Source organism: Oreochromis aureus, linkage group 6 (genome assembly GCF_013358895.1).
Source record: "Oreochromis aureus strain Israel breed Guangdong linkage group 6, ZZ_aureus, whole genome shotgun sequence".
Lineage (NCBI taxonomy): Eukaryota > Metazoa > Chordata > Actinopteri > Cichliformes > Cichlidae > Oreochromis > Oreochromis aureus.
In genome coordinates, this window is record NC_052947.1 from 28,675,279 (window position 1) to 28,700,557 (window position 25,279).

Sequence of the window (25,279 nt, forward strand, 5' to 3'; positions counted from 1 at the left end):
AGTGGTTGCACTGTGTGTTTAAGGCTACCGATCCATGACAGGAGAGCCTGTATAGTCGCTGTAAAGTCCCTGCCCTCCCCGCTATCGTTGTCATTCAAGTCACTGAAGTGGACAAGGGTATGCCTTGAATTACAATACACTTATTTTCCATCCTGCTTGTGTGTGATGTATCTTTATTATGCTGAACTGGTCTGATGACCCGGTTTCCATCCCAGCCCTGAATTTGAGCAATTCATCTTTCACCCCTCTCTCCAACCATCACCCAAGCTGTTAAGCCCTATGAATGCCATGGGCCCTCACTGATCTATTCATCCATAAAAAAGCCATGCCCCCCACTCCCTACCCCACTCCTTCCTGTTGGGCGCCATCAAATTCTTCTCCAGTAATTGAGAGGAAAATGGCAGGGTCACCTCTCCGTGCAGTCACAGGACTAGCCAACATGCTTGTTAGCAGTAGTACCTTGCTGTTCAGGATGGATAGAATAAGATTTCAGGATTTAAAGTCTGGTCCTTTCTTTGGACAGCAGGTGACAACAGCTCATACTTTATCTATCTTTGTATGAAAAACCACACACACAAATGCCATAGCAAAGGTTTTACCACAGCAACACTTTATTTTACCAGGTAAACCAGTGTGTGAGCTATAATTGTCCTAATTCCAAATCTAAACTGGATATATAAAGTTAATCAACCGACAATATTTATTGCTTTGACTTAAGGGACTGCACAAAGAAAAAATCATTTTTGTGTGATGTAAAATGGTACTGCTACAAGGTCAACCTCATACACCACGTTGTTGGCTTGAAGATATAAATACAAATCCAGGATCAGGCAGGTTGGGCAAACAAAATTTAATGGCAATAAAACTAAAAAGTCCATAGCTACAAGGAGCACAGGGAACATCCATCCATTTGGAGAATAGCCCAGCTGTCATCGGACAAGAGATGTGCTAACTCTCTGCGGGTTGCCAGTCTTCCACAGGGGGAACAAACACAGAAACAGATGATCTGACAGAGCAAAGGGAAAGACAAGGCTACACTGAGGGCTGATTGGAAATGAGGCACAGGTGGAAACAGGAAAGTGGAGAGGCAGACATACAGGAACTCAAACTCAGAGGTGGCCTCCACAAGGAAAACCCATTAACAAAGCATAGAATATGACTAGTTTTGTAATATGTCATCTTCCTATTGTTTATTAGCACAGAATGTGTTGTGAGGCTACAGAACGAATGTGAAACTCAGATGTGATTTCCTCTGCTTGATCCCATCTCTCCGGTCCCTCCCAAGTTCTTTTTGAAAATGTAAAATGGCTGATATTACTCCTAGCAGGGTGCACGATTCCTCACTCCCTGTGCCACACTGTCAATCCAGGAGCCACAGGCAGCCATTAGGACGACATCTGTCACTGCACTAAGACCGGATTTAGCTAGCAGCAGTTGGAGTTTAACCCCTTTAAGCAGCTATGACACATCAAAAACCAGATCATAATGGTGTAGCGTAACATATCCAATTATATTACAGTCTGCAGAAAAGCAGCTGACAATAAGCAAGCATTAATGCAACGCTGTTGCTAATACCAAAGTAACCTTTTTGATTAAGTCAGACTCTGTGGGAAAGCTATTCACAGGGGAACTGGTATTCAGGCACCAGTTTTAGCGCTGAGTTTAAAGTTAGAGCACCAAGGGACCATCAGTCATCACAGATGTGAGACTGAAGCAGGCTGAGGTGGCAACTATTTTCTTTTACATTATTGTCACAGTTAAGTATCTGTTGTCTAGATACAACTTTTATGTTGTTCCATTTGATGCCTTTGAATTTCACTAAAATAAAAATAATGATCTATAATGTATGCTACTGCAAAGCATACACATAAAGAGTCTGTTTTATTAAACCCAAGGCAGAAGAGAAAATAAAGTAAAATGCATATAATATTTGCGTCTTTGCTTTACATCATTTTCTCAGCTGGATTAAGTTCATTACTGATGACAAAGCCTTTCAGTGTGCTTACCCTTTCTTGATTCCATATCAAGTCGAGCGGGTCTTGGTTGTTTCGGATGCCTTACATCACATGCAACAAGGTAGTCCAGCTCAAGACTGGTGCAGAAGCTGACAGTGATGGAGCTTCAGGCCTGATTTCATTAACAAAAGAAGATGAGGTTTGATGCATGCAGAGAGGAAAATAAATGGTTTATTGATCCAACAGTCGCCATAGCGGTAAACCACAAAACAGACAGCCCTAACTGCTCCCTAACTGTGTCCCTTCCAGTAAAGCGCCTATCTCAGCCTCCACCATCAGTGGGAGTTCAGATAGATGATCAGTTATTCCCCAGCAGTTTCCCTCTAAATTGCAAGATCACTTTGTCAAAGTTTATCAGAAGATTTCAAACACAGGACAACATCAAAAAGTTCAGATTTAATGAACAGTCCTCCAAATGACAACAAGAAAATAACTGCAGGTAAGTATTGCAGCAGTGGTTTGGATCAGGTAGTCTTTCAGGCAAGTCAGCTAACAGCATTGCAGGAATTTTCCTCTCTTTCCTCAGTGCTGTTTCCAGCACACTTCTAGAGTTTCTGGAGCAGGCGCATAATTCAGTAAGTGGGGTGAGAGTGGGTCAGGCAGGTTTGCAGGTAAAATGATGCAGGCTTTCCGAAGGTTTCCTTGAGAGGAAGAAGGAGACAGGAGGAGGTAAGCACAAGGTTTAGAAAGTAACAAGAGACCAGACGGGTGAACTAAGAAGTGAGATTAATAACTGAGCAAGCTGTGTCAGGCTTAAAGTCAGAATCTTTACACAGCTGAAATCGCAGCTCTAGAACACATAACACATCTGTTCAATCACTAAGATTAATTTTGCTCAGATCTGCCAACAAATTAAAGTGATTTCCACCTCCTCTATTAGTTCAAATCCATCAGTTTTTAAGTTTCAGAACTCTAATTTGGAGCCATCACCTTAAAAATAAACAACAGCACTGGAATGATTTTAACCATTGTCTGCAGAGTTAATTTCAAGTCTTATTTGCAACTGCTCTGTGTTTTAGAGTAATATTTTTAGATATTGTTATAATTATTTTATCATTATCACTTAATAATGTATCTGATTGGTGTAGGCAGTATTCCTGAGGATCATTTTCTGTGGAAAAAGAGTCACACGATGAGTGAAATATCCGTTTTTATGTGATTCTGAAAGCAGCGATCCAGGCTTAACACAAAAAATTAATAACTGCTATTGTTATCTTCCACTGGGGTTTTAGGTTTTGTTGAGCCAGCTAAAGCAAAGAAAGTCTGGTTTTGCTGAATTTTCTTTGGTGTATACACAAACACATCAGCGGATTTACAATCTGGCAACAAGTTGAGGAGACAGCTAGGTTTCAATACAAACTGAAAGGCATCTGGTAACTGCAGTTTCTGACTAAATGAGTCTTAGATTTTGGTCTTACAAAATCTTGGCCAGTATAATTTGCAATGAGTGAAGGAGGGCATTACTAATTATTACAAATTATAACAATAGCCCTCTCACATACAATAATGATTGATAATCATCTTAACCTTTACTCATGATTACACGCTCTGTTCTTTTAATTATGAGATCATAATTTATGCAGTGTTGTTTTTAGTATTATGCCACCAGCTACCCCATATCAAATAGTTTAAGCATTTACTTCTTTTTAGACTGGTGGTTGGTCAAAATTAAGAATGAAGAAAACCTCCTCAGAAATAAGGTAAGTATGAGTTTGTTTTAAATGTGAATGGCTTTTATTTTCTGTTGTCGCTGTTCATATTGAGTCAGTCTGTTATCATTCATAGGGAAGATTCTCAGCTGCACGCAACAGGTGAGACTGATCACATGTATGCTAAATAAGGAACTTTATTTTAAAGCCAAGTGAGTGTCAAGTTGACCAAATATAACAAAAGCCCAAACAGGTGAACTACAACAGGAGAAACCAACAAACGGTACATTATCAGAGACATAACTTTGTTGTCATTTCTCCGATGTGCATCCTTGATTAATTTTCTCCTCTCCCTATAGACATGTGAGGAGAGGAGAGGAACAAAATAGTTAAGGGGAGAGGATTTGAGGTAGCAGGCATTCAGCAAAATGAAGCATCAAAGCCCTCATTTTAAAATAATGCGAATCAAATATGAATAGCGGTACAGAGATCATATTTTCTGTTCTTTTTCATTCAACTGGCACAAAAATGGTGGGAGAAAGGTTTGATCATCTGAAACAACTGAAACAACCAAATCCAAAGGAACACTTATCTGTAGAGTACTTTGCTTGCTATATTCCAGCTGTGTGTCTCGCCTTTGAGTCACAGGGAAAGCACTTCTACCAAAGATATGCCCTTACATCCTTGATTCCAGCTCCTCTGGTGAGCCTCCTTCTCTCTCCTCACTCCTCTCTCCTCCAGATGTGTTTTAGAAATTGATGCATCCTGCAAGATGGTGATTTAAGAAGGATTTCCAGGTTTTGTGCAGGACGGTAAAAGATGCACAAAACAGAGAAATAAAAAAGCTCTCTGTTGCACGTGGATCCTCTTCCTCTGAGAATCATTACAGTGCTTCTCAATTACGACACCACCAGATTATGAATTCCTTGTGGTTTTACACTTGGCTTCACACATTTGCAGTGTTCACAAATAAGATCCCACTGGTATTGAAATCTAAACATAGACTGGCTCTATCCAAATATCTCTAACTTGTAAAGACAAACGTGACTGATTTTGGTCAGATGAGAGCAAAGATGACCACAGAATCATTGAGCTTTCCTGAAAATGATCAATGTCTCCTCTGTCCATGACATCGGGGGTTTATCCCTGCAAATGAGAAGCAGTCACAATAAGCCACAATCAATGTAACCTTGTGTCCTCTGTGATTACAATCAGTGGGATTTAATGGTTCAAGCTCTGTCCAATTAGTCCACAAAATGAGATGATTTCCCTTGGAAGATATTTGAAGAGCCAGAAAAGTTCCCCTCAGGAATTGGATGTACACCTACAACTCTAGTGTGGCTCCCTGAGTTCCAGTCAGGTCAAAGGATGAAGCAACTAATGTCTTTGAGGTCAGCTGTTGTTCCTCTATAAAGAGTCATTATGTCAGTGCCATCAATCAAAACTATATTGAGGTGTGGGAAAGACTGGACTGGACTGGTTAAAGGGTCATTCTGGTTTCCTTATATGGTAAGGCATCCAGACATACATACATAGATGTGTTACACAAGCAAATTTTATATATCCATCCATCCATCCATCCATCCATCCATCCACAGTTCAGGGTCACGCAGTGTGCTGAAGCCTAACCCAGCTGCCACAGAACAAGAGGCAGGGCACACCCTGGACAAGTCACCAGTCTGCTGCAGGGCTAACACATGAAGATAGACAACCATTCATGTTCACATTCACACCTACAGTGAATTTTTAAATCACCAATTAACCTAATCCCATGCATGTTTGTTAATGGAAATGGAGAGTCGTCTTCACACACTATGGTTAATTATGGAGCTCTACAGGGTTCTGTGCTAGAACCAATTTTGTTTGCAATATACTTGCTTCTCTTAAGATGTATCATTAGAAGGCCTAGTATACATTTTCACTGCTATGCTGATGACACCCAGCTCTATCTATCTATGAAGCCAGATAACACACACCAATTAGTTAAACTGCAGGAATGTCTTAAAGACATAAAGACCTGGATGGCCGCTAACTTTCTGCTTCTTAATTCAGCTAAAACTGAGGTTATTGTACTTGGCTCTAAAAATCTTAGAAATATGGTACTGGTACGGTACTGGTATGGTACCAGATACTTATTCTGGATGGTATTACCTTGACCTCCAGTAATGCTGTGAGGAATATTGGAGTTGTTTTTCACCAGGATGTCCTTGAATGCACATATTAAACAAATATGTAGGGCGGCTTTCTTCCATTTGCACAATACCTCTAAAATTAGAAACATCCTGTCTCAACGTGACACTGAAAAACTAGTTAATGCATTTGCTGCTTCTAGGCTGGACTACTGTAATTCATTATAATCAGGATGCCCTAAAAACTCCCTGAAAAGCCTACAGTTGATCCAAAATGTTGCAGCAAGATTATTGACAGGGAATAGAAAGAGAGAGCATATTTCTCCTATACTATAGTATTTTAAAGTCCTGTCTTCCTCCCCTCACCCTAAACAGTTGTGGTCACCCCTCCCTAAAACTGGTTCTGCTGGAGGTTTCTTCCTGTTAAAAGGGAGTTTTTCTTTCCCACTGTCACCAAAGTGCTTGCTCATCTGATTGTTGGGTTTTCTCTGCTACATTTACCTTACAATATAAAGCGCCTTGAGGAAACTGTTGCTGTGATTTGGTACTATAAACATAAAACTGAACTGAATTGAATGTCTTTGAAAGCCTGGATTCCTCTTTCTGTGACGCAATGGTGGTGCCCCAATATATTTCTATTTGTTGTATAATACAAAAATGGAAGTTGGAGTTTATTGAGTTTATTTTAATTCAATTCAGTTCAATTCAGTTTTATTCATACAGCGCCAAATCACAGCAACAGTCGCATCAAGGCACTTTATATTGTAAGGTAGAGCCTACAATAATACATTACAATCTGTTTAGGTAGGTACTGAATACTCACTTTTGCTATTTTTACCTTCCTTGCCTTCTTTTGTCCTGCCAAATTATATAATGCCAGGATGTTTGATTAAAAATAGGAGAAAGTTAAACACCTTTTGTGGTGGACAGGAAACCATGAATGTTTAATTCATCAATGATAAATGTCAATTATTTACATGAAAAATTATGACTTATCATGCAGTCATTTTAGCTAAAAAAAAAAAAAAAAATAAAAAAAAATTAAATTGGTTATTTGAGCTGAAGTAACATTATGCTTTGCTGCCTAACCCTGTATGAACTTTAGTTTATGACAGATTATGAAATGCAACTGATATGAATCAGGCTTGCTGGGCATTTCCAACTCATAAAACTAAAATAGCTAAGCATGGTGTAGTAAAAATACTTTTATTCAAACTTAAGTACAAAGATAAAGCTTTGACAAAGGCAGTGCCCTGTATTAAACAGCCTAGCTTATATATCCAGAGATAGCACATAAAGAAATATTTTTAATATAGAATCACAGGTTCATAAAAGCTGCATCCTTGTGTGCAGAGTTTCTTTTCTCTTCGTGGATTCCTGAACCAATCAACCATTGATGATAATGTTAGAAGCTAGAGTTCTTGTAAAGATCCAAAAAGAGACATCTGTTTTCTAATTAACCCGTTACTTCACACTATGACGTTTCTATAGATAGACAAAACATATTGCAGGTTAAAGTATAAAAAGCATTGTCTCTACTAATATTCAGTCATAGAAGTATTAATATAATAGTCAACCCAAAGAAAGCCCAGATTTGTTCACATATACTGGTATCAAATATTGGTTCACTTTACAAGTGAATCAGTAAATCATTGCTAACAGTAACAATGAATTATCTATAAAAATAAATGATGAAATTTCCACTAGCTTCGGAGTGATATCAGTACTGATAGGAATACTGGCCAAATGGGGAAAAACAGAAACAATGTGAGAGGCAGATTTAAATACAGTAATGTCATTTTATTGAAAGTCTTTGGGAAACATGTAAGGGTGTAGCTGGTCACTGATCCCTCAGCTGGAGGCTTCACTCATATTTGTGTGTGTGTGTGTGTGTGTGTGTGTGTGTGTGTGTGTGTGTGTGTGTGTGTGTGTGTGTGTGTGTGTGTGTGTGTGTGTGTGTGTGTGTGCGCACGCGCTAGCTTGCAGTGATCTCTTGCGGTTCTACTTTGTTGCTGTGACGACTTTTTGACTTTCACTGGTGTCTCTGCTCACGCCAGGGAAAAAGTGGGCCACGAGTCTTTTAAAGACACTTGAAGTGGGCCAACTCTTAAAAACCATGCCAACATGATTTACAGTCGGAGAGGAATCAACGGGGTTAGCACACCTTTTGTCTTTTTTTTTCTCCTCAAGTGTGTCCCTTGTCTCTATTCTTTTTTGCTTTTCTTTTTCTGGTTTTGTTTGTTTTGGCTTGTTTTGATTTTTTTTTATCTATATCTGGTATGCTGCTAATACTGTATTGATAGAAAAGAAGTACATTTTCAGGTATTAAAAGAAAATGAAAAATTATGACAAATTTTATATGAAGTACATAAGACACATTAAGTATCCCTCCTGACAGGAAGACTAAAAGTGTTATTGTTCCAGAGGGAAAATGCTTTTCTTGTCAGCTGAAACACAGTTGCTGCTCTTTGTAAACACTTCCACTTTTTCCTTATAAATAGTTTACAGAGACAAATCCACACAGACGCAGTGTTAAGGTGAGGTAGAGTTAAGATACAAACAGTGTGATGAATGAAACTGAGAAGCAGGGGAAACTATATTTCCAAGGCTGAGACGTTTACTTTAATAGTTCTCATGTGAATGTGAAGACAAGAGACAAATGTTAGTCCACGTTACACATCTCCGCCCACTGGCGGTGTAACCAGATAAGAAGTCAGCCTGACAACTTGACTCACCGATCACATTTATAGCATCCCCCCACCCCCCCCCCCCCCCACCCCACCCCACCCCGCCCCTGAAAAACACTGACCAGCACATGCTGCAACCCCCTCTACGCCCATTACCCACCATGGTAGACACTTTGGTCATCAACTTCCCTGATCTACCTCAACAGCTGTTTATCTAAACTTGCAGCCCCTGAGTTGTGCAGCACCTCACAGTGAGTAGGGGAAAGGAGACTTGAAAGTAGGACAGAGCAGTCTGGCCCCTTTCCTTTCCAACCAGAAGCACAGATTTGTGACTGGAGGAGAGAAGATACTAGTCTTGGGTGGCGAGAGAAAAGGAGAAGAGATTTTTGTGCTGCAGTCACTGAGGAAAGAAGCCCCAAGGACACAGACCAGTGTGTCTACATTGCAGAACATCCAGTTTTATTAAGGTTTCCTATTTTGTCAGGGGGAAAATATTCACTGAACAGAAATCTCACCACCTACGAACATGCACAAGCGTACAAAGATTAAGATTGCCATCTTTGTGCTGCTGGTGGGTATGGCATGCATGTTCACGGCAGTGGTAACGGACCACTGGGCAGTTCTTAGCCCAAAGGTGGAGAAAGTCAATGAGACCTGCGAGGCGGCTCACTTCGGCCTCTGGAGGCTGTGCAAGAAGTACATCTACATCAGCTCAGAATACTACGACGAAGGGCACGGCTGCGGACCCATCAGCCTGCCTGGAGGTAAGAGAAAATCTGAGAGAAAACTTCTTGCAACTGGAGCATGAAAGTGAAACTGAGAGACAGTTTTTAGTTTTCCGTCTCTGTGGCCGTGCTCTCTCTCCAAAGGTTCAGTCCTATTTGGAAAAATATTGCATGCGAGTAAGATGCTACTTTAAGGTATGAAGCTACTAAGAATAGAGATCCTGATGCAGGATCACTAGACATGTCATATGACTTTCTAAACTTCCCTTTGCAACACAAACACATCCTGTTGTGTGCCTCATGTTTTAGGCCTTTCATGCGTTCAGCTTTTTTTTTTCTTTGTTTTGCTTTCCTGTGGATACATATTGTTATGTGCTAACACCATTTCAGGGCCTGTTTGATTAGACTTCTGAAACATCTTTGAAATGTGTTGTAAAGAAGTAGCCGGTAGTGTAATATAAATATTAGTCAAAGAGTTTAGCCTGTGTTTAAACTATCTTGGTGGTCTTGGAATAAACAGCACCCAGAATGACCAACCACTATGACCAACCATAGATGTAAAGTGTTGACATGAGATAACAGTAGATAGATGTGACATCGGCCAGAGAAATCTAAGCATAAGAGTCTCAAGAGACTGGAGACTAACAGCTGATCCTGATGGTTGGCTCCTCTTTTCTGGCAGATAATCTTATTAGTAAAGTCAGCTGCCACAGAACCTGCAGACAGCTGATAATAATACCCATATGGATATGGACACTGCATGGGAGCTCCCTGACATACAGAGAAACAGGAGCCTCCATGAAAAGTGATGAAAAGACTTTCCTCAAACATCTTACTTGAGGACACTTTTGAGATAGATTTTACATCTTTTTTTTAACATATTAAGGATCATTTAGTCTGTACAGGGCAGGTAAGGTGAAAACAACACAAAAATGATCCAATTTAAATGCTGCTTGTGCATCGATTAGAAATAGAAAAGTCGGTACATTTAATATAACACAGAGACATCAAATGGAGCCTGTTGTGCTTCTGGATTGTGTTTGCAGTGGTGTATGCTTACACCAGCCTACTCAACATGTCACTTTACACTGGTATTAATATTTTTACTTAACTAAATGGTCTGAATACTTTGCCCACCACAGTTTATAGGTGATGCATTTTCATGCCCTACAAAGGGCTCACCTTGGTGTGCATGTCTCCAAATAAACATGATGTGATACCACGTGCTGTTAAAGGTGCCTGAATAAAATGCAGACTGTAATAAAATTAAAAAAGAAGTGCTGAGCCGTTGTTGGCAAGCAAAGACTCGTGGTGCCAATGATCTGGAGTGAGAGTTACGCTACTGTTGGGAGCAAATGGGTAATTGAACATTATCTGAAAAACTATTATCTGACTGTTAAGTGTTATCTGAGCCCAAGTTATATGAGATTTTGGAAGCGTGCCCAGACATCACACCAAATTTATACTACTTACAAATAGAACCTGATTGTGGCAGCCTGCAACTTTTAGGAATCCCAGACGCTGTCTGCACTGCAGGGCCATCCCAGGAGCAAGTGAGAGGGGGCTTGTTGCTGCAGGCATGTGCTGAATATTCCAAATAAGCGTGACCCGCCCAGGCACACAGGGAATTCTTAAGTCAGCAACTCCAAGAGACAAATGGTTTTTGGGTTGGGTTCTTCATGTGCAGTTTTTGACTTTTAAACAACTACACAGTGAAAGCAGTGATCTGGAATATTTTTGGACAATGCAATATATTGCAGTCATTGAAATGAAACAGATCCGTTTCACTTGGCAAATAGCTTTAGAAGAAGTCAATAAAAACAGGCAGAGGTCCCTTGCGTCCAGGGGCTTCCCCAGGCCCACTGTATTTGGACAGGAACATTATTGTTTATCATAACCACTTGTCCTCAGAGAGGTGTCAAACTCTGATCCAACACAGGACTTAAACAGTGTATGAGATGGTGTTCACTGAGAGAGACTCAACTGGAAAATATGGGTTGACTTGTTATTTATATCAGCTGTTGATAAAGCACAGACTGTGATATCAAATCAAGTTAAGTGTACAATACAGATTTACATGACATGTAGTACCAGCTTTAAGAAAAAAGTAACAAATTAACCTAATGAATATTTTAGTTTTTGGCGTTATCCTGCTTTATATTTAACTGCACATGTCTTTTGAGTATCGGAGCTGTTAAGGCTTAATGTGCAACATCACATATTCTGGCAGGCAGTCAACCTGCAAGGCTCTTCCAAGTTTTTCACCCTATGTTTAGTTTTCAACAGTATTGAAAACAACAACAATTTTGTGACGACATATTTAATTTTATTGGCCAAAAGTGTAAGCAATTTCAAAACTGTTCCCCAAAAACACGAGATTTTAAAATATACATATTACTGCGTAAACTGCTCAGCAAACACCCGCTGTAGTTATAAATATAGGCCACGTAAATACTCAGCTGTGCCGGGTGAGGGTCAAGTGTTCACGCCAAGTCCTCTGAGTGACGGGGCCGCCTGAAAGAGTCAGGCATAGCTCTAAGGCCTCCTCTCCCACCAGCCTGTTCCCTCAAGACCTTCCTGCAGCTACGCATCTCCGTGCAGCCCACCACTCAAATTACTTCACACTCCCCGAGGATGGGATTCACAGCCCAAAAAAGCAATGGAATCAATGGTATTTTGCCTATATAGGCATGCAACATACCAACCAAGGGATGGGCATTGTATATGGGGAAAGGGTGCTAGTGATGCCTTTCTGACCTAAACAGGCATGCATTCAAGTGGTATTTGAGGTTTGTAGTGGGATCAAAGCTTTATGCATTTGCAAAGAGAGTTCTTAGATTAGCAGAGTATTACAGAGAAGGGAAAAGTGCACCTTTCATCTTTAGGACACATTTCCATGGAAAAGCAGCAAAGTATTAACAAAAGTTTGAAAGAAGCCACTGATCGACCTTTATTGAAAGTAATTTTGTTGACATGTACATTTTTCTTGACCCTGCAACAACACTCCACTTGTCATAGCTGATAAAGCAAAGAATGAGGAAGGCTTTGACAGCCAAATGTAGCCAAAAATGAACTGACACCACAAATCAATGCTAGGAAAGACACTGCTCTGACATGACAATGTGCAGAGACGCTGCTAATCCTGCGTCCTCGCCTTGTCAGTCGAAAGATGGCGGACAGCCCTATTTGGAAAAAGGGAGGCTTTATAGAGCTCGTCAAAACAGCCTGGCAGGACGAGGACTAACAACAAGTAGCCCAAAATTAGTTTAGTGTGTGTCTCTGTGTTTGTGGTAGTGCGCTTTCACAGATGATAACAGATACATTTTTATCCAACAGTTCTTCCTCATATTTCTACAAAAACTTGCACTCTGAGGTAAGTTTAATTACGCAGCACACACAGTCACATGTGGGAATAAACCTGCTAAGCTTTAACCATTCACTACAAAGTCTCATAAACACTAAATGATTCCATTCAAATAAAAAAGATAATGAACATAATCATGAAACACTTTCTAACATCGAGACCATGTGTTTTTATTTTTTTATTTTTATGTTGTGGTGGATGACTGACGTGGATCAGCATTATGTATTTAGGCTTGTGGGGGGAAAAAGGTGAAGTTCAAAGGCCAGCTCTGTTTTGAATGCAAGGTTTGACTCAATAAATACAAGTAGGTGACAAACCTCTATCACATCCTCATATGAGCCTTCTCCAGTGAAAAACAGCAGCGCTTGTTGCTTAGTAACAACCTCTGGGTTTTTTTCTTCCTTTCTTTGATGGCCAGTCCCTGTCCTCATTCATAAAAAAACGTTTTTATTATTTATTTTTTTTTGCATGTAGGCCCACACAGTATGACACATTGCTTTAAAAGCTTGCCATTTCAAAGGAGCTTTTTGTGAACATTGCACTGTTGACTTGACTTGGAAAAATATGATTCATAAATATTATTTGCGCCTGTTACGCCAAATTATCCTGTTATTTCCTTTTAGGGGCACCTGACATCCCATTTAGCTCAGTTACTTGAGAAATAGGAGAATTTCAATGCTATCCCAGCGTGAGCTATCAAGCTCTTACCATAAAATCATACCATGCAGTACTTCATATTTCCACATGAAAGCATTTCACTTCCCATGATGAGCGCGTGTGGAAACTGGGATTAGGAATGTGCCTGTGTGTTAAGCCCTCATACCGCCAAGATCACGGACATGCACCTGACTGTGCATGAGAGAACTGACGATCTGGTGCTGCATACATAAATGTCCTCACTATTTGAGCAAATATGATCATTCAAACGTTTGAATGATCATATTTCCCGATGTTTTGGCAAAATGTGGTATGAGATCATCAAATGTAATCAAGTTTTGTATGTAAACCAAGCCTGTTTCTAAAAGGGATAACATTTCTACCTGGCACAGCATCAAAGACTTCTTCTTCTTTCAAACAACTGTGTGATCACATAATGCATAACGCCTGGCTTTATATCTGCAAATCCCTAAGGCATAACACCTCGTCTGCATGACAGAAACTGAACTCGATGTCTGCAACCACAGTCAAACCACACAAAGGAGAAAGTTCTGCAGGGAAGCCACTTTTAATTATAACATTATCTTGGGATGTAAAACCCCTTTTGGACAAAAAATGGAAGCTATAGCTGAGCCCAAGTGAAGTGTTTAATACAAGTACCATATTCCAAAGGTGTGTGGCAAAAGGTGAATGCAGCTAATGGGGCAAACAAATGTGGAGCAAGCATGAGAAAGAAAAAAACAAACTGTCTTATTAGAAATAGAAATTTTGTCAAATAAAAATGAATCATAAAACATAAATTAGGCATTGACAAATATGACCTTGATCTGAGAGGAATTTAAAATCAACCAAACAAACCAGTCAGCGACAAGCAAACACAAGGTAAAAGCACTTTTATGACAATTTGGTTCATTTGCTGGCAGATTATATGGTCAAAACTGAGCATTTAGATTCAAGTCGGGAAAAGTTTTTGCTCATACATATCAACATATTAAATACCACACTGACTCATCATAGCTGTGTGCAATTAAAGGCTCCCATCAGAGTCCCAACTGAATTAACTAATTATTAATTAAAGTCATGTCTGTGCTTCACAACCCTCTTGATGGCTCTCTCGCCTTTTATCAGTAGAGCTTTAAGTTTAAGTTTATTGTAATAACATTTTGCAAGACAAGGCCAACTTTTAAAAAAATCTGTAAAAACAAAAGTTTCCCGATAAGAGCATTAGAACTCCAAAAGAACTAAAAATAATCATTTATAAAACTTACCTTCAACATGTGGATGTAATATCTGTATTTTAATGCTGTTTTTATCTTCATCTGCTGGTACAAAGTGGAGTACAAATATTCTGTGCAGATTTGAAGAGAAAATTAAACTAAATATGGTTTTGCTTTGTTTTTTTTCTTTTCACAGAAGAAAATTGCACTTACTTCAGGCACTTCACTCCAGGACAGGATGCTGAGATATTTGAATATAAAACACAAAAAGGTATGTTTTTTTGTTTGTTTTCGCTCCCTTTGGCGATTGCTTTGGGCTATTCTGTCTTAAAACATTGAAATAACAGGTTGCTTTCATCTCTGAATTCATTTAGTAAAAATGTTCCTTCCTCTGTGTGAAGCGGAACATCAGACAAGTCGAGCTGTAGCAGTTGCTTCGCGTTTTTCCAAATGATCTCACTTGCTGCTGCTTTTCTCCGTCTGGGTTCAGGTTTTCAGTTATGTTTCACATCTGACCACAGCACAGTCGGCAGTGTCACAGCAGGCAGACTCGACCGTCTATCAATGTCAGAATATCTCACGGGACTTGGAGAAATCCTATCTGAAATCTGACTTGTTTCTTTTTTTCTTTCTCCAGCTGACCAATATCTATTTTCAATTTCTCTGTATAACATCTGCCTCGGTAGTTTTTCAAGTTCTTGTTGTTTCCCCTGATGGTCAGAAGCTGTGAATCATAACTGCTGTACTTCAGCAAAATACATCCTGTACATGCAATTGTTCAGCTGTGTATGTTTTCTCCTCCTTGTACAACAGCCCTCCCATGGAGAGCCTGTTAGTGGTCTGAACATACAGGTGTGGTCAGAAGTTTATATAACCAAAAACTGTGTGCATGCATGTATTTGAACCTGTATATATACTTTAGATTAGATTAGACAAAAATCTCAGAAAAATCAAATCTGTTCACCCAATTCTTGTTACTCTTTGAAATCATTAAAAAAGTATGCTGTACAGTCACTCCATCCTGAGAAAAGAACAGGTCAAAGAAGGTCAGACATTTGGAGTTTCTTTCTAAACTGTCTCTTTCAGCAGGGTGGTTATATTGATGCATTCGATACTCTATGTATTAATATCTACTCATACCTAATCTGCTAAATTTGGAGAGTGACATAAAGTGTACGCTCGGTAGCAAAAAATAAAAATAAATCCTATTCCAGTAAACATTAAAAGAAAGGAACCTTGCCAAAGAGATCAATCTCACAGCAATCACTGTAATGTGTAGCAACACTGTGAATTTAAACGTGGCTTGAACAATTCCTCATAATACTGCCCCTTCCTGTGGTAGAGGGTTGAATTTTTTTCACATGTGAAGTTCATGTTTCTGCAGGCTGAAAGATTTCTGAGCAGTGCAGTGAAGCAAGTGCTGTATGAATAAAATGCAGAAAGCTTTTTGATGTCTATGTTGCTCACGCTATGTGAGAATCCATGGTTTTGCAGACCTGAGTTAGACACCAACCTCTAACACACATGCTTTATGTTAAAGAGGTGTTCAGGGTGCAGCCCATCCTCCCCTGCCAGTAGAAGATGAAGGCTCTTTCCCCCCAAAGGGGTGCCTTTCTCTCCCCAGGGTATGGTTCACAGGCAAACAGGCTACAGATCAAAGGCCTTGGGTCCTATCTACCTGTCTGCTCAGAAACCTAGCCAGCTGCTGTTGTACACTCTAAATGAAAGACCAGAATCCATTTATATTAGTGCACCCAATTTCAAGGACCTTGTATTTATAATAAAAGCAATGGAGGAGAAGTTAGCAGGTGTTTTTCTTTGGGGAACTAATCTAAAGACCCAAAGCATCCATTCATCCATCCACCCCAGGTTGTTAGTCTAGTCACAGGCCCAGATAGCCAAAACCTGACATAGCCTATTTTACATAGACTTCTATTAGTGCTCAAATACAAATGGTGAGTTACACTGTATCACCAGACAATAATATCACCCTGTTATCATGACCCTGGGCACCTTAGTGTACTTTAAATCTGCCCTGCTACTCCTAAAAACTAACCAGAGTACCGAATACCACAAAATAACAATACTTTCAGCTACTAAAGTGTTAATTTGGTTGGCTAAGTAATTTCACTATAGTTTTCATCCACAAACTTCTTTTTCTGACGAAAACGAGACGATAACTAAATAAAAAAACAACCCACGAGGACAAAAAATTTGATGAAATGTGCTCAGATTTACGTGGACGAATTAAAACGAGACGAAAATGTTCTGGTTACATGAGGTCCAATTACAATGAATTAAAGGTATGTAGAGAGGCGGGACAAATTTGGAAGCCATCCAATCAGAAATAATCACCTTGTGCAGCAAGGTTATACACGCAATGTTTGATCTGTCGCCAATAAACAAGGTGGGAAGCACACACGCTCTCTGCTTCTCATGAAAATGCTACAAAATGCGACGACAAGAGTACACGCATGGACACATTTCGCATTTGATGTCAAGGGAAAAAAGACGCTTTGTAAACCCGTGGAGAAACCTTCAGCGGAAAAAACACGACAAACTTTTACACAGTCAACTGAATCAACCTCAAAATTAGTGTACGATAATCTCGTGATATTTAGTCAACTAAAACTAAAAGACTTAAGATGTAAAAACTAATCAAAGTTTCGAAAAAAAATGATTATTTTGTCTTTTAATTTTAAAAAAAGTTTATTTAATTTTTGAGTAAAGTTGAACGTTCTAGTTGCTTTATAATTATAAATAGAAATTAAAGTATATAGTTTGGTCCTTTAAAAAATATTATTGTCTTCTGCTGGAGCACAAAAACCTTCATGGACAACAGAGAGACAAGAAAAGCCAGAAAACCTGAAGAGGCGAAGGCATGGATGACAGGTTAATAATAATTTGTCACAGCAGATTTAGAGCTCTGTTGCCTAGGAGTAGAAGAAAAAAACACTTCAGTATTAAAGTATCTACATTTGTTGCCTCTCAGGTCATGTCTTTGTCATTCAGCATTAATGAGACTTTCACAGATGCTTTTTGTCCATTTCCACATGCACTAACCTGCCAGTGGCAGATCTAGAAAGTTTTACAACATGACTGTAAAATTGACTGACATTTTTCATGGGAACCATTTTTTGACCCTTTTTCTGTCTTTCCAGAGTACAACATCTCTGCTGCAGCCATCTCCATCTTCAGTCTGGCCTTCATGATCCTTGGCTCTCTTTGTGTGGTGGGCTCATGTACTGGTACAGGCAAAAAAAGAGACTACCTCCTTAAACCTGCTGGCATGTTTTTTGGATTCGCAGGTGTGTTCAGTTTCTGTTTCACAGCCGTTTTGCTTTTATGATCAGTGTGTGTTTCATATTTGGTGACCATGGGAATCTGCGGGTGCCACAGGTGTTACTATAAGCTGTGTCTAATGTTTAAGCATCACTCTCTCTCTCAGGTCTCTGTGCTTTCATCTCACTGGAGGTGATGCGTCAGTCAGTGAAGCGCATGATCGAGAGCGAGGAGACAATTTGGATCGAATACTACTACGGCTGGTCCTTTGCTTGTGCCTGCACTGGCTTTGTCCTCCTCTTTCTCTGTGGCATTGCACTCTTGTTCCTCTCCATGCCTCAGATGCCCAGGAATCCATGGGAAACCTGCATGGACGCCGAGCCCGAACAAGTTGAGTGATAGCAAGACATACGGACAAATGCAGGAAAAGAATGACTTGTCTTTTATTTTGAATACAGATGTTAGATTCAATGACATCAGCTTGTCATCAGAGAAGAAACCATAGTGTAAAGAGCGGTCCTTTGCAATGCCTGCAATTTCGTGGTGTAGGCCACAGTTGCTTAACACCTGCTCTACTCATCACTAAGAGCTTACATTTTACGACATGGGATTTGGTAGTATTTTTTAAGATATTCCTTTTCCCCTCCAACTCATGATTTAGTGCTGGCATGTTTTTATTGGTGAAAAGTTACTGTATTATGACCGTGGTCTTACTAGTTCCCCTATGTGTCACTCCTTAGTTTAAAAGACAAACATTTTGAGCACTAATGGCCTGACATCCAGGTCAGGTGATTTTATGTACTGCATTATGTATGATATCTTGTACATAGCTAATGTGCTTCTGTATTTTTTATGGCATCACTCCAAGAAGCCCTCTTATACTGTCAATGAAGTCATTTTTTAGCCTATAGCTTAAACTGTAAATCTTTAATGATAAATAAAAGCAAAAAAACATCCTTTAAAGTTAAATAATGGCACATTAAGTCCAGAACTTGATGAGTAAAGGAAAGCTTTGAGCAAACTACTTGCTCAGAGTCTGGGTGTATGTGCGTCTGTAGCAAGCTGAATGCTAAACACCCAAAGTCTGCAGCACCAGTCATGTTGGAAAAGGTTCAGTTCTAGCAGGTGCACATACAAGGCCTTGACAGCTTCCATGCCAAACTGATACAAAACATGTCTCTGTTCATTTTCATGTGTTGTTATGACCCATTTGACCCATGTGGCGAATGTCCATCTGCATCTATACACGCTGTTAGCATAGATAACAGGAAAAAAAGCCACAGATTCATGATCTTTTACTGAATTGTATCCCTACATGCAGAGTTTCAGAGAGATGAGCGCCAATTGAAATTTATTTCAGTTGTAAACGATGTCACGCTGTGCAATCACATAATGTGCAAGCGGCAAACGAACCGAGTGAAGGAGCTGCACTATATTTTCAGATTATGAGCACTGACTTTAGCTGATGTTTACTTGCAGTTTAGAATTCAGTTGTAACAGCGCAACAGTCCACATTAAGGAGTGAACGTTGGTCAGTGACCACCCTATTTGGTGGGGGATTTGAACTAAATTAGGTCACCTGGGTTTAAAAAGCAAAAATGTACAGGCCATTATTAGAATAAACCTTTTCTGTGTAGCCTGTACTGTGCGACTCAACCAAGGGGATATAAAAGAGAACAAGAAGCATGAAGTTTGCAGACAGGCACTTGCAGAACTTCTCCTCTAATGGGCTTTTTAAAAAAAAATTTTTTTAAATACAATATAAAAAGTCAGGTTATATAGCTGCTGACGTTATGTGACACACTGAAGGGCTCTTAAATATTTGTTTTTACTTTTCTCAAAGTCACTCACGAAATGGCTGCTATCCTGTGCAAATAGACTCGAGCATCAAGGAGTTCATATTTTAGACCATTTTGTGCTGACGTGTGGTGTATCTGAAGATCCACACTGTCATTGTTCTGTCAGCCTTGCATCCATCTTTGCACAGAGGAGGAAAGAATCCAGTTGTTTATTTACTTTTAAAATAAGTTTTCTTTGACTTGACTTTAAAGTTGTATTGTCACTCAAAAAAAAAAAAAAAGTTCCAGTGGTTTAAAATAGAGGCAGCTGTTGATGTGAACCTCCTGTACTTGTAGTGTTTTTTTCACTGAATGTGGCATGCAGTAACAACTTTTGGAATGCGTTAGATTTTGAGTGTGTTTGTTATATACTGCTTTATAGGTTTGTAATAAAAATTCAATCTTGAAATGCTGTGGAAAACTTATCTGGGACCGCATTATTTAATGCAGTAAAGGTCCATCTGGACCCAGGTGGCACAACTACAGAACAATTCACAAGACAGAGAAACAGAACTCAAACGGTTTCAATAAAAACACTTTAATAGAGAAACAAATAAAAAAAGAAAGAAAAGAAAATAAACCTTTAAAACACAGTCAAAAATCCTTGAATCATAACCACCACCAACTGAAATGAAGAAGAGTAAAACAGATCTATCCATTGTTTTGTACCCACAAGTAAGGAACCAATGGGACTGGGAAGCTGGGAGGACAGGTGAGCCATTGATTCACTGCAGCGAGGGAAGAACAGAGGAGAGCCAACAGATAACGGGAAAAGATGGCGCTTATAGAAAGCTGAACACAGTGGTCTCTGCTGGCTGGGCAAAAGGTTGCTCCCATTCAGTGTGCCACACACAAGATGGTTTCACTTTGGCCCCCCACTTAAATACACACCTTAGACTGTGATTTCTGGAAGGTGAAATCAAACTGTTACACACACAAAAAAGTGCTTTTATTGTCTACTTTCAAAAGAAAGACTCCTGACAGGGAGCTGTGAAAAAAAAGAAATGAGCGTTTCTTTAAAAAACAAAAAAAAAGGCTCGATCTCCTCTGCTTCAAGACCAAAACTGTATCTAAAGAAGTGGTGAAATATTAGTATTGCACAACTTCAGAGACCAGCCAGCGACTGTTGTGTGGAAAACAGATCACCTAAACAAAGTATTTTAAATTCAATACACACGAGGGAGCAACCTCAGCTTCACATCTGCCAACTAACTGCAGAAAGAAAAAAAAACAAAACAAAAAACCTAACATGACCATTACATATTTGATTCACACATTAGTAAAATAGTATAATAGATTTGTTGATAATGTCACAAGTTATTGTACACATCAAATAATATACCAAAATCTGACTCTGTAGGTTAAACAAAAAGCTTTTTTTTTTCTTCTTTTTTTTTTCCTCCATCGATAAATCAATACAAACTGGTAAAAACAGGGATAAAAACCAGCCAGATCATCTCAACATGCAAGAAAAGAAAAAGACTTCACATTTAAAAACAAATCCATTTTGATTGTTGTACAGCTTGGGAAGTGGTGAGAAAACAGGAAAGGACTACTCCAGCAACATGTACTTAAAAATACACATTGTACAGTGAAAGAAGTTGTCTTGTAACAGCTGCAACATAATGTCTCCTCTGCCTAATAAGCCAGACACCATCTTTAAGAGAAAAACAAAAACAAACAACAAAACAAAACAAAAACAAAAAAAATCTAAAAAGTTCCAAGATGTTGCAACTACCAACCGGGTTGTTGTCCATTTCTAGAATTCTTTTTTTTTGTGAATTTGCATAATTAAAAAGGGCATACCTCTTCTTTGAACAGCTTCTACAAAATTGAGGCGTTCCCAAAGTTCTTGTTTGTAAATACCTAGAAAATGCATATTTACAAGTATGTGTTCTCTGCAAAGTCAAAAAATCTGGACCTTTGAGCTAGAATGTGACAAAAATGAAACCATACCGTGTATGAAGCTCTCTGCTGACTGCTGAAAACAAGGTTATTAGCTGTGGGGTTCTGAGGAAGTGACCTTTAGAGAGATTAACTGCCATGTGGAAGCCAAGAAACAGCAGGACGATTTATTCTTTTTAGCAAATTGCAGATGGGGCAGTGATGTGTTAACAATTCATGAATTACATGACAGGACTGAGCACTGGACTACTGTTGTCACTATTGCTTTATCGCTTTTTTTTTCTGAAATAAAATAGGCAGATACAGTGTGCGAGCATCTTTTTATACTTCATTTCCACATGACTTAAATCAGCTGGGTTTCAAGTAAAATTCACGTGCACGTACGTGTCTTCTTCTTGTGTGTCAACTCCTTTTGAGTAACTCAGCGGCGTGATTCATCCTGTGTTTTATTAGGATGTTACACATATAGAAAAATGTTGTCGTAGTGAAATGCAAAGCATGATCAGAGCTATTTCAGTTAGATTAAAGAGAATGAAATGTGTCTACTGCAGTAGCGTTAATATATCTAATCTGAATAAAAAGGTTCTGTGAACCACGAGGAGCAAACCCAACATTTCCAATTCATTTCTTCCTATTCACACCCTAAAAGCAAAACAGTCAAAGGTTTCTGAACAGCGAGTTCTATGTTACTCTTCATTTTTCTTTTCAGCAGTTTTAAAAAGGTTGATATTACATACTCTGAATTTCCAAAATACCCAGCTCGTGGAAAAGCTGCTGACTTTGAGCAGGACAGGAAATGATCAATGACCAATGTTTGCGACAAAACAACAAAAGATGTAAGTAATATTTATTCCTAAGGACTTAAAAACCTTTGGACATTCTGGCCTAAAACTAAGTGGCAAGAAACTGGCAAATCATCTGAAATCAGGTTAACATAACGGGTCTATCATCAACTTTGGGCAATTTTCTATTCATTGTTATTATAAAGAAAGTAAAGAAGCATATAAAAGAAAAAAGTCTCACACCTACGACATTTCAGGGTGTTTACTCTTAAGTTCCAACATACGAAAGACCAATAATTTAGTGTGTTCAAAAACATCTGACTGCAATTATAGATCTTCTCAGTTTGGCTGTTAGACACACTACTCTGACCTCACTGCCCTTTCTTCACTTACACAAACCTTCAGAGTACTGCAACCTTTTCAAACAAAACAACACAATAAAAACAGAAAGAACTCTGTCCAATAGCAAAACACAAACAAACAAACCATTTCACTCCAGTAATTATACTGAAACAATGTCATACTGTTGGACATGAGTTGCAAAATAAGTCCACGATGTAATGGCGGTCTTAAACAAAGAATAAAATAAAATAAAATAAAACCAACAACAACAACAAAGAATTCATGTAACTGCGTGTCAGCCACAAGCAAAGCAGTCTAGGATAATCTTATCACTGAAAAGGATGGTGTTCTCTGATCTTTAACCCAAAGAGAGGAGGAATGAAACGGTTGTTGCTGCTTTGATGTTAAAGCTAGTAAAAGCTAAAATATGCAATCGATATTTGTAATTTTTTCCCCATAAATAATCACATTTTCTAAAATGACTGAAGGCGATTCCCAGGTAAGGATGTCTAAGAATTAAAGATCAGAAGCTAAAAACAGGGAAAAAAAACCTTTAAAACTCATATTGCAAATGCTAGCATGATGCAGGAATTTAAGGACATGTCTGTGGCATACGATTCAGTCTTTTATTTTTTCTTTATATGTACATATTAGAGCAAAATTTATCTACTTCTATACACTGTTCCATGTAGTTTCTGTGTCAGTTGACCACTTAGCTTATGTCCATTACATCTACAGTAGTATGAAAATCAATAAGAATGTCCACTCGAAACTGAGGAATAAAAAATAATAAAAACATACTTATTTCGCAAAACAACTTCAAGAAGGAAAAACACAAGCGGGTAGCTAAGTGGTCAACCAACAGACACCATTGTTTTTGGGCTTTTTTTGTTTTTTTATGTTTGTTTTTTGCTTTTTTTTTTTTTTAGCATTACGTACATATACAAGTGTAGATAATATAAGTATATATTCATATATACATAATGAGTATGTATATATACCAGTAATGCATTCATTATATATACTTATTTTCTTCACAGATATGTGAAATAGGAGGAAAAAAAAAATGACTGTTAAAAATAAAAAGTTTAAATGAAACAAAATGCATAAAACCAACCTACTGATAGAAACAATTTGTAAATGCATTTTTGCACTATTTTTGTGTGTTTTTAGAAATGATTTTGCCTTTTTTATAATTTTCTTTTTTTTTTTTTCTTTTTTTTTTTTTTAAATTATTACTTAATCACTTATGTGGGAGAAGTGACACTCATTTAAAATAGGAATAGTACCCATTGCTACCATTTGAACTTCCTATACTCAGCTCTTGTAGGAGGGAGAGGGGGTCGCTATTCTTCTTGACCTGTTCAGGCCGAACCGCCCGGGGCTTAGGTGGAGCGCGAAGGGCGCTCGCGTACGACATGGTAGGCTGTTTGCCTAAATTTGGAGCCCCCTCGCTGGGCTCGGTGGGAGGCTGAGGCTGAGGCTGAGGCTGCTGCTTGTTGTTGGGCATGAGAGGAGGAAACTGATGCTGAAGGGAGTTGAGGGAGTGTGGATGCGTCTGCTGTGTTCCTGCGGCTTCTGCCTTTGCCTGCTCCTCTGCCTGACGAAGGGCCTTGGAAGCTGTCATATGGGAAAGTAGCCAAAGATGATGAGAGGTGAATGAGACACGGACATAGAATTTAGCATATAGAATAAACAACTATCTCAAAACAATCCAAATAATCAAGTGAAGAGGAAATTGTGCTTGAAAACAAAGCTTTACCTAGAAGGTCCCGATGCTGAGCGAGTGTGCCGGCTCCGTTACATGGAATGTTCTGAAACGGACCCGGACCACCTCCATTACTTGGCCAGAGGTGGTCATGTGAAGGATAGCTGTAGGGGGCGTGAGGGTGCTGATGATGCTGTATGTGAGGATGAGGGTGGTCCTGGGTATCTGATGCACAAGGCTGGGATTGCTGTGACAGGGTATTGTGGGTGTTGGCTGGAGATGATTCATCTGGGTAGGTGGACGAGATGCGGCGCTGATAAAGAGGCCGCCCTGGACCTCTGGGTTCATACTGTAAACACAGATACAAAAACAAGATCAGAAGGTGATATGTGGTAACTACAAAGAGTATTCAATTGGTTAAAATAATTTTTTTTAAGTTAAAATTTGGGTGATTTAAAAACAAAACAAAACAGTGATTTGAGCCCACAATTATCCACCGTTGTCTGTTGGTGTATTATAACCCAGGGCTGTTTGAAATCCCTATTTTAAGAAAGCAGCGAGCAGTAAGAGTGAGACAGCGTTTCAGTTAATAACTTGATTTGGCTGAATTCTGGCTTACCATTAATATGATCATATGGTTAATTAGCACCATTACGTAATGTTCTTAATAATTCATTTCCCAAATAGTATTATTTATGATATTTACACCAAGCAACAACCTCTGGTACTTCAAGTTTGAGTGTATCCTTAAAGACTCCCACATTAAAATGTTTAGAGACTGACGCAATACAATTTTTTCTTCTCTATGCATTAATTTCCAACATTAAAACAACTGCACAGATTTTCGTTTAATAAGTCATCTATCTGGATACTAGAAATTGGAGTAGGACTGATCTGATGACAAGTGATCTGACACAAGCAGCTGTAGCCCCACAGCTGTCTGCTGGGTATCATCACCCATAATTGGAGTAACTGGATG

General features: G+C 39.0%; 2 protein-coding genes across 2 annotated transcripts in view; one reads left to right on the forward strand and one right to left on the reverse strand.

Annotated features, from left to right (window-relative positions):
• The first annotated feature begins 8,651 nt into the window (after positions 1 to 8,651).
• cacng1a (calcium channel, voltage-dependent, gamma subunit 1a) lies at positions 8,652 to 19,972 on the forward strand. The gene is made up of 4 exons (XM_031729011.2): positions 8,652 to 9,244; positions 14,640 to 14,714; positions 17,605 to 17,751; positions 17,892 to 19,972. The coding sequence occupies exons 1-4, from the start codon at positions 9,007 to 9,009 to the stop codon at positions 18,122 to 18,124; spliced, it is 693 nt and encodes a 230-aa protein (XP_031584871.1). The 5' UTR covers positions 8,652 to 9,006; the 3' UTR covers positions 18,125 to 19,972.
• Positions 19,973 to 20,085: 113 nt separating this feature from the next.
• Positions 20,086 to 25,279, reverse strand: part of helz (helicase with zinc finger) — a 52,455-nt gene continuing 47,261 nt past the window's right edge. The window contains exons 32-33 of the mRNA XM_031729010.2: positions 24,355 to 24,649; positions 20,086 to 24,212 (exon numbers count right to left, since the gene is read on the reverse strand). Of these exons, the coding sequence (XP_031584870.2) occupies positions 23,860 to 24,212; positions 24,355 to 24,649 (648 nt within the window). The 3' untranslated portion in view covers positions 20,086 to 23,859. The remainder of the gene's footprint in view (positions 24,213 to 24,354; positions 24,650 to 25,279) is intronic.